Source organism: Gracilinanus agilis, chromosome 1 (assembly GCF_016433145.1).
Source record: "Gracilinanus agilis isolate LMUSP501 chromosome 1, AgileGrace, whole genome shotgun sequence".
Classification (NCBI taxonomy): Eukaryota; Metazoa; Chordata; class Mammalia; order Didelphimorphia; family Didelphidae; genus Gracilinanus; species Gracilinanus agilis.
The window spans coordinates 552,619,125-552,633,654 of NC_058130.1; the positions used below are offsets into that span (position 1 = coordinate 552,619,125).

General features: G+C 38.1%; 1 protein-coding gene across 1 annotated transcript in view; it reads left to right on the forward strand.

The window, feature by feature from the left end:
- The window catches only part of ARHGAP28 (Rho GTPase activating protein 28), a 197,326-nt gene that overhangs the window by 169,904 nt on the left and 12,892 nt on the right, over positions 1 to 14,530 (forward strand). The window contains exons 9-13 of the mRNA XM_044666791.1: positions 1,088 to 1,250; positions 7,343 to 7,425; positions 10,276 to 10,473; positions 11,346 to 11,489; positions 12,828 to 12,884. Coding sequence (XP_044522726.1) covers positions 1,088 to 1,250; positions 7,343 to 7,425; positions 10,276 to 10,473; positions 11,346 to 11,489; positions 12,828 to 12,884 — 645 coding nt within the window. The remainder of the gene's footprint in view (positions 1 to 1,087; positions 1,251 to 7,342; positions 7,426 to 10,275; positions 10,474 to 11,345; positions 11,490 to 12,827; positions 12,885 to 14,530) is intronic.

Below are 14,530 nucleotides of genomic sequence, written 5' to 3' on the forward strand. Positions count from 1 at the left end.
AGGAGAAGGAGAAGGAGGAGGAGGAGGAGAAGGAGAAGGAGAAGGAGGAGGAGGAGGAGAAGGAGAAGGAGAAGGAGAAGGAGAAGGAGAAGGAGAAGGAGAAGGAGAAGGAGGAAGAGAAGAAGAAGAAGAGGAGGAGGAGGAGAAGGAAGGAAGGAAGGAAGGAAGGAAGGAAGGAAATGATTCAGGGTGGTTGGGAATGGTCAGATGAGTAAGTCAAAAAATCTAAGCTTAAATTTTTCCTAGTGTGCTATGGGAGGGAAAAGAATGAAGGGAAGAATCAAAGACAGAATTAAGAAAAGCCAGATTCAAGAATCCAAGACTAAACTCTGGATATTAGCATGTTAGTGTCAGAGTTACATCTCAAAGACAGGAGGGAACCAGAAAGGTTGTCAAATTGCTTCAACAAAACAAATCTGCCTATTCTTTTTCAAAGAGGTAGTGGTTTGATCAGGGGCTATCAGGGTTTTAAAGGCTCTTTACCTTAGGGGTGTCATGTAGGATGTCGTGGCTTCAACCCAGGAAATGGCAATTCAGAATCTATGTAATCATTGGGAAGGGAAGGAATAAGTATTTATATAGGACCTATTGTGGGTCAGCATGGCATTAAGTGCTTTACAAATATTATCTCATGTCTTCATCAGCACATCTGATAATTAGACCTTGTCATTATCCCTACTTTACACTTGAGGAAACTGAGGCAGTCAGAAGTTGACTTGCCCAGGATCACACATTTCAAATGTCTGAGGTTCAGTTTGAATTTGGGTCCTCCTGATTCCCACTCTATCTACTGTGCCACTAGCTGGTTCAATAACACATCGAGTTCGTTTGTTTTTGTTTTTAATCTGTCTTAGAACTGATAAGGCAGAAGAGTGGCAAAGACTAGATGATTGGTATTAAGTGACTTACCCAGGATGTGTCTGATGCCAAATTTGAACCTAAGACCTCCTGGAGTTTACTCATTGTGCTACCTAGCTGCCCCACAATAATAGTTTTTTAAAGTGGCTTTTGTCCATTGTCCAGAGGGAGGGAAAGGGAAAATATAAAGGGGCAATCGTTAAACATTTGTTGTTTCCTTTGATTGCAGAACCTCCGGCAAGAACTTGAAAGCAAATTTTATGAAGATACGTTTGATTGGGACCAAGTCCGCAACAATGACGCAGCAGGACTGCTAAAGATGTTTATCAGAGACCTCCCCAGCCCTCTCTTTACTGTGGAATATCTGCCGGCCTTCATTGCCCTAGTAGAAAGTAAGTGACAACAGCATGTAAGCATAAATGAGCCACAGATAACAGTATTAGACTTAAAGCAAAAAGAAGGTGACTGATGAGACATGACCTATGAAATAACATGGTAGAAAAACAGGTTTGTGGACTCTGTGAATTTTTTTTAATCTCTAGAGTTACGTGGGGGTATTTTGTTGTAATAACAACAGCAGCAATTATCATAAGTACATGAAGACCCATGACTGTTTTCCCAAATTGCTCTCCCCTTTGGCAGTCTTTATCCAAAAGCCTCATACGCATAGTGGAATTGAGAAGGAAATTTGTATTTACCCCATGCCTCAGTTTTCCTAACCATAAAATGAAAGATTGAACTAGATGTCTGATGTTTCTTCCAGCTCTAAAATTTGTGGCAAAATCTAATTTGCCACCGAGAGAACTAAAGTATTATCTATTACGTGCCTTGACCAAGGTTGCAAAATTGTCCAGTATTAGAGCAAGGGAGATTTTTTTTTTTTAAACTTTCTATCTGAAGCTTTAATCACTACTTCATTAATCCCTTGTAAGAATTCCAATTGGATTTTAATCATCAAAAGGCATATTCATTTATAAACTGTGCTCCATAAGACACTGGTTTTTCAGGAGCCACAAAATCATTAAAATTATTACAGAAGATGATAATTAGTGGGCTCTTAAATTGATAAGAAAAAGCGTTGTCCTAAAATTAGCATGTTTCCAAATCGTCTTGGTTTTCCACTACAGTCAAAGGCAGGAAAGAAAGAATGCTTAAATTTCCTCTTCTAGGAGGAGATGATGAAACATCAAACTGTCTATCTGAGATTTAGATTTGGGCTTTATTTATCAAAGTCAAGTATTCGTTATTCTTTGTTAGATCTTGTGAGTGGCAGTATGGAATAATGGCTAAAAAGCTGACCCCAAAACTAGGAAGGTTTGAATTTGAGTCTCATCTCTGACATACACTGGCTGTGTCGCCCTGAGCAAGTTCTCTGTATTCTAGACAACTCAGTAAAAATGATAACTAATAACTAGCATTCATTGAGCATTTTAAGTTTTGCTAAGTGCTTTACAATTATTATCTCATTTGATCCTCACAATAACCCCAGAAGGTGGGTGCTGTTGTTATCTCCATTCTACAGATGAGGAAACTGAGCCAGACTAACGTTAATGATTTGCCCAGAGTGACACAACGAGGAAGTGTCTAAGGCTGGATTTGAATTTAGGTCTTTCTGACTCCAGTTCTAAAGTTCTTACTTTCTTTTGCATCATGGATGTTTTTGTCAATAGGATTTAACCCATGGACCCCTCTCATAATCTAGTTTTTAAAATGCATGAAGTAAAATGCAATGTTACAATAGAGACCATTCTAACAATGTAAGGATGTAATTTTTTTTTAAACCTTTATCTTCTGTCTTCGAATCAATACTGTTTATTGGTTCTAAGGCAGTAGAGCAGTAAGGGTTAGGCAATGGGGGTTAAGTGACTTGCCCAAGGTGACAAAGTAAGGAAATAACTGAAACCTGATTTGAACCTAGCACTTCCTATCATTAAGCCTATCTCTCAATACAATGAGTCACCTAGCTGCCCATTAAAGATAATTTTTTTCCATCCAACTTTACAAATTCCCTGAAATCTGTCCACAGATGCTAGATTATAAGCCCCCATTCTGAAACCACAAGCAGCAAAAGTGCTTATCTGCATCAGGTTTTCCTTTTGCAGGAATAGAAATCACAAATCTAGATCCTCTCTATCTGCTGAGATGGAAATCTTTCTGTAAGTTGAACTAACTAGCATAGAAAAATCTGGCTCCTTTTATTTTTAAATCATAAAGTATAGGACTTTTCTATCAGGTTTGCTGTCCCAGAAAAGACACTGAAGCCTTGTGAACAACCTCCCTCTAAGCTCTGGTAATATGCTCAACAATTCAGCTGACAAACTGTTACCATTCAATTCTGCAGGTGTTATAGTATAACTGGAGGTCAATTTAAGCCTCTGCTGCCATGCCTGCTCAGAAACACACCTTTAAAGCAAAGTATAAAAATAAATTTGTTTCCTTAGCCCCACAGTTCACTGCCTGATTGCTGTCCCTGCAAATCATTGAATAAAATAAACCTGAAAAAATATCCTAGCAAGAAATAGCTGTGTGGCTTGTGAAAACCTCCACATTTCTTTGTCACCTTGAAACTGAAAAATGCCATATTCCGGGTGACTGATCTGGTATCAGGCAAGGCCACTGTGACATTAAGAGCTGACTTGCCACGAAGGGTGAAGAATGGCCATTTGCACCCCACAGAATAAACTCTGGAGGGAACAAGTTTTCCTCAGGGGGAGAATCTGGCTTCTGTACACTCTTCAAGTCAGGGTTCCCAAGATTCGAGATGGGACTGGGGAGAAACAGCTTATCCATGAGTATAATTACTTTTCTTTAGCCAAAGTTTGTCCTCCCCTCCCCAAAAGTCTCATAAAATTAAAGAACTTAGAGCCCATCAATCATTATCTTTAGACACATTCAGCAAAGTTTAATATCTTTCCCAGGAAATAAATGACGTATCAGAAAGAGAAAAATTGCTGTTTCTTTGTAACCACTGTAATCTGAGATTTTACTAACTACAGAAACACTCTTATGCCTAGGCTGCATCTGTGAAGGGAACAGTAGTCATTTCCCGGGTTAGTCTTTGAACCTTAAAGACTATTTTGTGATTCATGTGTAATTGATTGAGATAAAGGCAAAGGTGACTTCTGACAGAGATGTCCATCTCATAGCCCTTGACACTCCCAAATATGTCCTGAAAGTGTAAGTGAGGAATGTTTAATAAAAGAATTTTAAAAAAAGTAAAATATATTGTTGTTGTTTAGTTTTTTCAGTCATGTCCAACTCTTTCTGACCCCATTTGGGGTTTTCTTGGCAAAGATACTGGAGTTGTTGGCCATTTCCTTCTCCAGCTCATTTCATAGATGAAACAGAGGCCGATCGAGTGACTTGCTCAAGATCACACAGCTAGTAAGCACCTCTGGCAAGAATCTGTTTCTATTGAGTATGACACTGCTGACTTAGAATGTTAGGGAGACATCGTGGCATATTGATCATGGGCTACACTTTTTATTGCTACTTTCAAAAATGTATTTATTTATTTGCGTTTTTGTTTTGAATATTTTTCAATAGTTACATATTTCATGTTCTTTCCCTCTCCCCCAAATCCCCTTAACCCCCCTTAGCCGATGAACAATTCCCTTGGGTTTTACATGTATCATTGAGTAAAACCTAATTCCATATTATTGATAGTTCGACTAGAGTTATCGTTTAGTGTCTTCATCCCCAATAATATCCCCATCAGCCCATGTGATCAAGCAGTTGTTTTTCTTCTGTATTTTTCCTCCCACAGTTCTTCCTCTGAATGTGGCTAGTTTTCTTTCTCATAAGTCCCTCAGCCTTGCTCTGGATTCTTGCATTGCAGCTAGTAGAGAAGTCTGTTATGTTCGATTGTACCACAGTGTATCAGTCTCTGTGTACGATGTTCTCCTGGTTCTGCTCCTTTCACTCTGCATCAGTTCCTGAAGGTCTTTCCAGTTCACATGGAACTCCTCCAGTTCATTATTTCTTTGAGCACAATAGTATGCCATCACCAGCAGATACCACAATTTCTTCAGCCATTCCCCAATCGAAGGACATTCTCTCATTTTCCAATTTTTTTGCCACCACAAAGAGCACAGCTATAAATATTTTTGTACAAGCCTTATTATCTCTTTGGGCTATAAACCCGGCAGTGCTATGGCTAGATCCAAGAGCAGGCAGTCTTTTAAAGCCCTTTGGGCATAGTTCCACATTGCCATCCAGAATGGTTGGATCAGTTCACAACTCCACCAGCAATGCATTAATGTCCCAATTTTGCCACATCCCCTCCAACATTCATTACTCTCCCCTGCTATCATTTTAGCCAATCTGCTAGGTGTGAGGTGATACCTCAGAGTTGTTTTGATTTGCATTTCTCTAATTATTAGAGATTTAGAACATTTTCTCATGTGCTTATTGATAGTTTTGATTTCTTTATCTGAAAATTGCCTGTTCAGTCCCATGATGGGCTAAACTTTTAAAGGAGCTTGAGGGGGCAGCAGGTGCCTCAGTGGATTGAGAGCCAGGCTTAGAGATGAGAGGGGGGAAGGGAGGGAGAGAAAGGCAGAGTGGGAGAGAGAGGGATACAGACAGACAGAGACACAGAGAGAAAGAGGGAGAGAAAGAGGGGAGAAGGGAGGGAGAGGCAGAGACAGAGATAGAGAAAGAGACAGAGAGAGAAGGAGAGAAAGAAGGAGAGGAGGAGAGAGACAGAGAGGGAGAAAGGGAGAGAAAGAAGGGGGGGAGAGAAAGGGAGAGAAGAGGGGAGAGGAGAGTTTGGAATCCCACTTCCGACATTTACTAGCTATGTAACTTTGCGCAAATGATTTCACCTCTGCAATCGGTTTCCTCATCGATGAAATTAATATAATAATTCTTATACTTCTTACCCAACAAGATTGTTGTGACATTTTGAAAATGTCAGCTACTATTTATTATTAAGAATCAGAACTTAATAATCCTGTAATCTGAATTGCCACATTTTACAGACAAGGAAACTGAGGTTTCCACTGTAGATCTGCATATGTTTTTCTCTAGAACACTTTTCAGGTTCACTTTGTTCAAGGTTATAGAAGCAGCTCTCAGTCTATGTCTGAGTTATTAAGATAAAAATCTTATTTGCTACTTCAGAAGGCCTATTACAGACATTCCCTCTTAAAGATTCCTGCCTGAATAAAGCATAGTCAAATCCTTTACAGTATGACATTCTGTTTCATCTGCCTCTGATCAGGTTTGATTCACAGCCTCTGAGCTTATCTATAAAAATTCACAATCAGATTTTCTTGAGACATGATGTTCCTGTCCCTGTTCAAAATGATACCCCTCCCACCCCCCCATACACACACAGACACACAGATTGCCAAATTCTTATCTGGGGTCACACTCCTCATTCATTTGTTCACTATTCCCTCGCCACCTCCACTCTACCCACATGCATGAAAGGGTCAATTTGATCTCCTTGGTGAGGTGGCATCATGTCATATATTCCAATGCCTTGTCAAGGGAAAAAGTGTTTGCATTTCCCTGAAACATTTTAGTCTTGTATGTATTTTGCTCCCTTTTACCCATTGCATAGAAACAGATTTAGATTTCCCTTCTTCTTCAGAATTCTCCATTGATTCACTGATTCCTTGACATGGCCTAGTTTCCATCTTTCTGCGAAGAACCCAGAGATGGCACCAGAAAGTCTGGGTTTTCTGGCATGCTCTGAATTTTGCCATAACCCACAAGATCTCCCTTGAAGCAGAGTTGCTAGGATTCCTGGTAAAGAGACCAGGCTTCTGTCTAATCTGAAGCGGATGCCAAGTTTCTGATATAAAAATTATAGAATCTGAGTTGATCTTCTGTTTCTTTTAGGAAGATAATGCTATTGAATCCCCAAAGATTATCCCCTTTTTTTCCCTAAATCTACAAGGTAAGCACTGGAATTAGGGGTCATCCAAGACACAGTTTATTTTGTCTTCGTGCACCATGTATATTGTTGTAGCACCAAAGTTGCATAATGTATGAGAATACACTTTGAAAAAGTTTTGGTCATTTAGAAGTGGAAGAGAAATTAGAGACCAGTAAATATAATCTCCTCATTTTATAGATGAGCAAACTGAGGTTGAGAGAAGGTAAATGACTCACCTATGATCATGCAGCAAATAAATAACTGAGCCAGGATTTGAATTCTGCTCACTCTGGTTCCAAGCTCAACGCTTTATCCACCAAGTCACCTACATACCTTAATTCAAGGCATATAATACAGCCTTTCAAAATCATGATTTTTCATTTGCCAACCTCTATCTCTCTTGTCCTAAGAATGATAATAGTGGTGTGTAAACAACCAGAAGCCCTATCCAGTTTGGGTGAGCTTTATATCGTTAGGCTGAAAACATTTTAAAAGTTGCCAATAGCCCTCTGACACCACAAGATATTTGCAAGAAGTATTCTCAGGATGCATTAATATAGTTCATGATATGTGATGATGCTTCTGTTATATTTATAGGAATCTCCAAGATCAAATTGCAACTGCAAGCTTTGCATCTTTTGATCATGCTTCTGCCTGATGCCAATAGAGATATTGCCAAGGTAGGTCACAGCACTCATACTGCCAGTCATCAGAGCTCTTTGCTCATTTGAATTCTTACAGTGAAAGTCACAGAGCCTAATATATAACTATATGGGTTATCCAAAACTGCTGCTTTATGAGCTTTCGCATGTTCAGGAGTCCCCAAAAGTCTTAGCACCATTTTAAGCCACGATAAACTTAAAAACTGTACTAAACTGTTAGGACATAGCTATAAAATTCTGGCTACTTAACTGTCTAAATCTAATAATTCAGGGGCAACTTGGTAGCTCAGTAGATTGAGAGTTAGGCCTAGAGACAGGAGGTCCTAGGTTCAAATCCCGCCTCAGACACTTTCCAGCTGCGTGACCCTGGGCAAGTCACTTGACCCCCATTGCCCACCCTTACCACTCTTCCACCAAGGAGCCAATACACAGAAGTTAAGGGTTTAAAAGAAACAAAAACAAAAACAAAAATAAATCTAATAATTCAGTAGATGGATTAATACTGCATGGTTTCTCCCATAGCCTTACCACCACCACCACCCCCCAAAAAATCTGCATTAATAAACAAATCCAGGCTCCTTAAGGATGTTCTTTTTTGTAATGTCTTTGTTTATGTATTTTGACATAGCATAGTTACTAAGAGAACCAGCCTTTAAGAAAATAAGATATGAATTCAAGACACTTGAGACATACTATTTCATCCTGGGTAAATCATTTAACATCTTAAGTGTGCTAGGCAGCTCCCTAAGACCATCAGATACAGAGAAGGTATTGACTTATATTGGTAAAAAAGAATTTCTCTGGCTGGGAAATTGAATAAAATCTTCCTCTTTTCAGTGTAGTTTTAGAGCTTGAAGTCATCTGTGCATATCTATTCATTAATAAAATGTTGTGGTTTCGATTTCCCTTTAGTTGATATGATGATAATGCCTGTAATTCCCAGTAATTAGAGTTGTCAAAAAGTGGAAAGGGCTGTCTTAGTAGTGATGGGTTCCTTTTTGTTTGAGGTCTTCAAACAAAGTCTAAATGATTCAGAAATGTTATAGAAAGGATTTCTGTTTAGGAGCAGATTGACATTTGAGGTCCCTTACAGCTCTGGGATTCTGTGACTAGAATCATTGTCCGTAGGCTTTTATCCAACACATTCCTTCTCCTTACATCCTTTTCAATTCCAGAAAGTTAATGAAAATTATGCCATTTATTTTGCTGTCTTAATTGCTGAAGGAATCTACAAATTACTTGAGCACTTTGAGATTTCAGAACTGAGATGAAAATATTAGTGACTGAGAGAAGAAAAAACCCAGCCCAACCTTCAGTATCTTAAACCAACATACATGAAACTTGTGTAAAGGAATTCTCAGTACTACTTAGTTATATACAACTGAGAATAAAAAAAATGATCAAACTATTTTAATCTAAATAATAATCTTCCTTTACTTAGAACCATAGAAGAGCTCAGCCATACTTTTGGGGTCTCCTGAAACTTTTGATTATGCCTCTCCCCTCCCACTCCATTTTAATGGCTACCTAAGATTGAGATGGAAAAGTACTAGTTGGCCTCATGAGTGCCTCCATGTTCTCACAATATTTCTTGTAGCTAGGAAACAAAACCAAGAAAAAAACAAAAACAAAATTATATGTCCTTATGGGATTTCACCCCTACTTCAAGAATTCCATGGACTTTGGAAGACTCAGCTGAATTGAATGGCCCCCTGAATCTTCTCAAAGCTTTTTCATCCCATCAGAAATTTGCCACAGATTGCTTCTCAACTATCTCTCCAGTTCTTTTCTTTGTAGGACTAAAGAAGGAAAAAGTGAAAAACAATAGAGACAATTTCATCCAAAAAAAATTTTTTTTAAACTCATTCAATTTTGTTTAAATTCTGGATGAAAGTTTGGAGTTTTGTGTTGTCTGAAAAGGTTAGCCCTTAATTTAGTTGAAGAAGACACTGCCCTGGGTAAATAATTTTCAAGTGTGAAGTCATAAAATGGCAGTAGGCATCTAAGATTCCCTGGAAGAATAACCGTTCCCTCTCTGTGTCCCCCATTCCTGAAAAAAAAACAAAACAATCAAATAAATGGATTTTCTACAGAAAGTCTTTCTCAGTCCTTAATTCTAGTGCCTTCCCTCTGTTGATTATTTCCTATTTATCCCATATGTAGATAGTTTGTACATATTTATTTCTATGTTGTCTTCCCCTTTGGATAGTAAACTTCTTGAAGGCAGGGAGTATCTTTTGTCTTCCCTTGTATCCCCAGTGCCTGACTCATAGTAAGTACTTAATGCTTATTGATTGACTGTTGACTGGTTCATGTCTGTTTAGGGTGTCAATATTTAGTTATCTTTTTTAAAATTTCAATCCTGATATCTATCAAGACTTTCAGAGATTGGATATATGTAGACTTTGAAATTTTCAAAATCCTCAGGTAAAAGATTGTTGAGTTTCCAATATGGTAATCTCAGTTAAGATGGAGCCACTATTTATATAGCAGTCCATAGAAAAAACTACCAACATCACTTATAATTAACACCTTTAGACAGACAGTCGGACTCCATGAAATATTGGACAACTCAGCACTACTGACAGTGTCTTAGAGGTGCTGGAGGTGAGGTGGGAGATATGGAGAATTGAAATAGCCTTATTAAGGTCACTGGTGCATTTTGGTTACCTATTATATTGAATGTTTTACATTAAATTATTATAACATAATATATAAATAACGTGATATGAAACTATATGACATAATGTGTTGTATTTTATTATTATATCATATCATACCATATATTATGTTTATATATATAGTATCTATTATGGTTTGTTATGGTAAATTATATTATAGTATAATAGGAATGATATTCCCCATTAGGCTTTCCTGATATTTCTCAAGAAAGTGGTTGCTAATGAAGGGAAAAACAAAATGAGTTTGTGGAATGTTTCTATGATCGTTGCGCCAAATCTCTTCATCTACAAAGGCAAACGCTCCAGTCAAGAAGAGATGCAAGCAGCTGCTACCACTGCACACATTGTCCGGCTTTTGATTAGGTACCAGGATATTTTGTGGACGGTAAGTGATGGTTTTTCTTGAAAAGGGACTGTTTAAAAAAAATTACTCATTGGAGTATGAGGCTTAAGCCCAAGATGTTTCCTAGAAAAGAAAAATGATGATGCCTATTTTGTCCAGAGCTGGTAGCCTTTCAAACCCCATGGCCAATGTGGTGGCATTGGCTCTTCACAGTGTTTTTATGTTTCAGGGTTAGGATTTTATTTATTCCTGTTTATTTTAGGATATTCTTCAGGCTAGAACCTACCCATGAGAAGAGAGTAAATAATTCCAATTATTATTCCACTATTGTCCTTTTAGGAAGTTACTGATTTTAGAGCTCAGACAAACAGCTTTGGAATCCTTGAATTCCTTGTTTCCTTCAAAACTGAAGCTCAGGAGTTTTCTTTTCTATGAAGCTTTTCCTAACTTTTTCCTTCACTCCAACTGTTAATATCCTCCCCCACCAAAATTACTTTGTATTTGTTTGGTTTTTTTATAGGTTATACATATTGCTTCCTCTGATAGATTTTAGGACCGTTGGGGCAGCATGATACAGTGGATAGAACCCTGGACTCCTGGTCAGGAAGATTGAATTCACATGAGGCACTCCCTCTCTGTTTCTCAGTTTTCTCATCTGTAAAATGAGGAGGTTGGTCTGGATGGCCCTTAAAGGCCCTTCCAGCTTTAAGTCTGTGGTCTTTATGAGTGTTTCGTTTTTGTCTTTGTATTCCCAACAGCTAGCATAGTGCCAGGGACATAGTAGACAGTTAATGAATGATTGTTAATTGATTGTTTAATTGAGAGAATTTTTGAGCCATAAAAAAACCAAGTAGTCCATTGGGAAAATCTAGTTCAAACTCTGACTCGCTGCCATTTTTGCATCCTTCCTCCAGGTCCCATCATTCCTAATCACTCAAGTAAGGAAAATGAATGACGCAGCAATAAATAACACGAAGAAACAACTGATATTTGATAAAAGCATGAAAAAACTTCTCAGAAGGAAAACTCTGGAAAGAGAAAGACCTGAAAAAATAGAGGTAGCAGATGCATATAATTCAGCAGCATGTTATGTACTAGTCAACAATCCCATTCCTCAAGAGAGTCATAATGTGATTAATAATTTTGGAGCAGAAGACATTAAATTCTCAGAAGATATTTGCAGTGGAGTGTTAGTAATAAAATGTTGCCATAGCCTACAAGTTAGAGGGTATAGAGCAGGGATAATGTTATATCCTAATTCAGGTGGGCATAGGATTTCAATGCTGAAGGAGTTTTTATCCTTTCTATTAAAATCCTTGGATTACCCTCACTACTATTAATAATAATAATAATGTCATTATTATTATTATTACTTAATACTATGTACTCATCAACAAGGTAAAGTGATCTTGGCAAGAACTGAAAGCTGATATTTTAATTCCTTGTGAAGGAAAATGTTAACACTAAGTCTCACCAATAGCCAGAGGAACAGATGCCCTTGAGTAAAAGATTTCTAAAATATGCACTCAGATGATGTTTGGTGAAATGCAGCTCATCCCAAAGTGCCCCAACTCAAATCCACTGTTTAATGCCAAGGTTCAGTAAAGAACTAGGAGGATGACAGTGGCTGCCAGCTTGAGGTGTCATTGTAAAGCAAACTTTTCTCATTGATTTACTCTTTCATTAATCTGAGATGATCAAGTGAATTTCCATATAGATCATTCAAGGAAGGATGCTTCAAACTGTAAGCTTAAAAATTAATATACAATATCTCCAAGTATTATATTTAATAAGGTTATTAATAATAACTCAAAGTGAAAGAAAATAAAAAAACTAGAGTAAAGAGGGAGCTAAACCAGCCATGGTTACAAGAGAAGAGAGCGAGAGTGGGGCTACAGCCAACTTTTATGTACAATACCTAAAGACACTACATGGACAAAGGGGAAAGGATTCTGGGAGATGAAGTCCAAGGGTTCAATTTTTTCTAATTACACAAAACAAAGCTGAGTTGAAGCAAATATAGGCTACTCAATGTGATGGAAACAGTGGTGGATTTTTGGTCAGGACATCAGGATTTGAATTCTCTCCTTCACATTTGCCGATTGTGTGGCTGAGAACAAGTGATATAACTAAGCCTGTTTGCTTCTGTGTAAAATGAGAATGATGATATTTGTACTCCCTCCTTCACAGATTTGTCATGAGGGAAGCCTTAAAGAGTTATATGAATATGAAGAATGATTATGGTTATAGTGAGTGAACCTATCTAGAGTCCTGGGAGAAAATATAAAATTCACTAACATTATAAAATAAGACACTGAATAGGGAAGAAGACATAGTTGCCAATTGTATTTTCTGTGGTAGAAGATCATTCATAAAGATTTATGTTACTTCTTTAGGCTACCAGCCCTAGGACTTCAAAGACTCTACCAACATCACCATCTTCTAGAAGGAAGGTGAGATAACTAATTCTCTTTGGAGAGTGTGAAGGCATCTGTCTGTTTATATTAACCAGCATCCTCCTGCTATACCAGTCTGTCAGAAATGTATTCCTGGGGGCAGCTAGGTGGCTCAGTGGATTGAGAGCCAGGCATAGAGATGGGAGGTCCTGGGTTCATATCTAGCTTTAGGCACATCCTAGCTGTGTGACCCTGGCCAAGTTACTTAACCCCAATTGCCTACCCCTTATTACTTGTTTGCCTTGGAACCAATACACAATATTGATTCTAAGATGGAAGCAGTAAGGGTTTTTTTGTTTGTTTGTTTGTTTTGTTTTTTTAATGTACTCCTAGAGTTAGAATGTGACTTTGGAAAATGATGTATACCATCAGTGGAATTTGGAAGTGTGACTGGTGAGTAAGCAGTAGAGGGAGTATCAAGAATTCGATAATTTCTTCCTTGATCTCATAAAAAAATTCAACGATGGTGGTTAGGCAATTTCTAGATGTCTGCAAACAGTGAGACATAAGATACTAAGGCTACACATATCACTGATGATAGGTATTGATAATGTATATTATGGTTGTGATAAAGGTGAGATCCATTCTATTTTAGGAGGGAAGCAAGGCCAATTTTATTTAATCTAGCAGGTTGCTTGTGAGACTCAAACAAACAAACCCTTGAAATTATCATTTGGATATTTTTATCAGTTGTTCCTAAAAATTTAATAGACAGCCACATTCCAACATTTTGGACCAAGTTATATTGAACAGCTCTTCTATTTCATTTCATAAGGTACATTCAAACGGGTACAGGAGAGGTCCTAGAAAATTTTACCAGAATTTGATAAGACTTCAATCTCATAGTGAAATCTGAGGATTCATCACCAAAGACCCACACCAATCAGCCCCGTGCAGATTCTATAGGTGGCTACCAAGATCTCCATCAGAAGCATGTACTTAATTTTGTTGTTTTTTTAAAACCCTTACCTTCCATTGTAGAATCAATATTGTGTATTGGTTCTAAGGCAGAAGAGTGGTAAGGGTTAGGCAAAAATGGGGGTTAAGGGACTTGCCCAGGGTCACACAGCTAGGAAGTATCTTGTGGCCAGATTTAAACCTAGTACCTCCTGACTCTAGGCCTGGCTTTCTATCCACTGAGCCACCCAAGTACTTCCAAAAGTGTGCGCTTTATTTATTTTCTAAGCTCAACTAATTAATTAATTAATTAATTGGTTTGGAGTGTTTTGCAATGGTTATATGAATCATGTTTTTTCCCTCCTCTCCTCCCATCCCCCTCTCATAGCCTACCAGCAATTCCACTGGATTTTACAATGTGTCATTGATCAAGACCTATTTCCATATTATTAATATTTGCATTAGAGTGATCGTTTAGAGTCTACATCCCCAATCATATCCCCATCGACCTTTGTGATCAAGCAGTTGTTTTTCTTCTGTGTTTCTGCTCCCACAGTTCTTTCTCTGGATGTGGATAGCCTTCCAGAAGCATGCACTTTAAATGGAAGTCCTGGAATGCGTTCCATCCCTAAGCATCAAAATAGTGCTTAATGAAGCCCCACCTTCCTGGTCTTGGTATACACAAAGAATGAAGAGCTAGTGATTTCCCAGAGAGCTCTTGTTTATGGTGATACACTGGTGTGGCT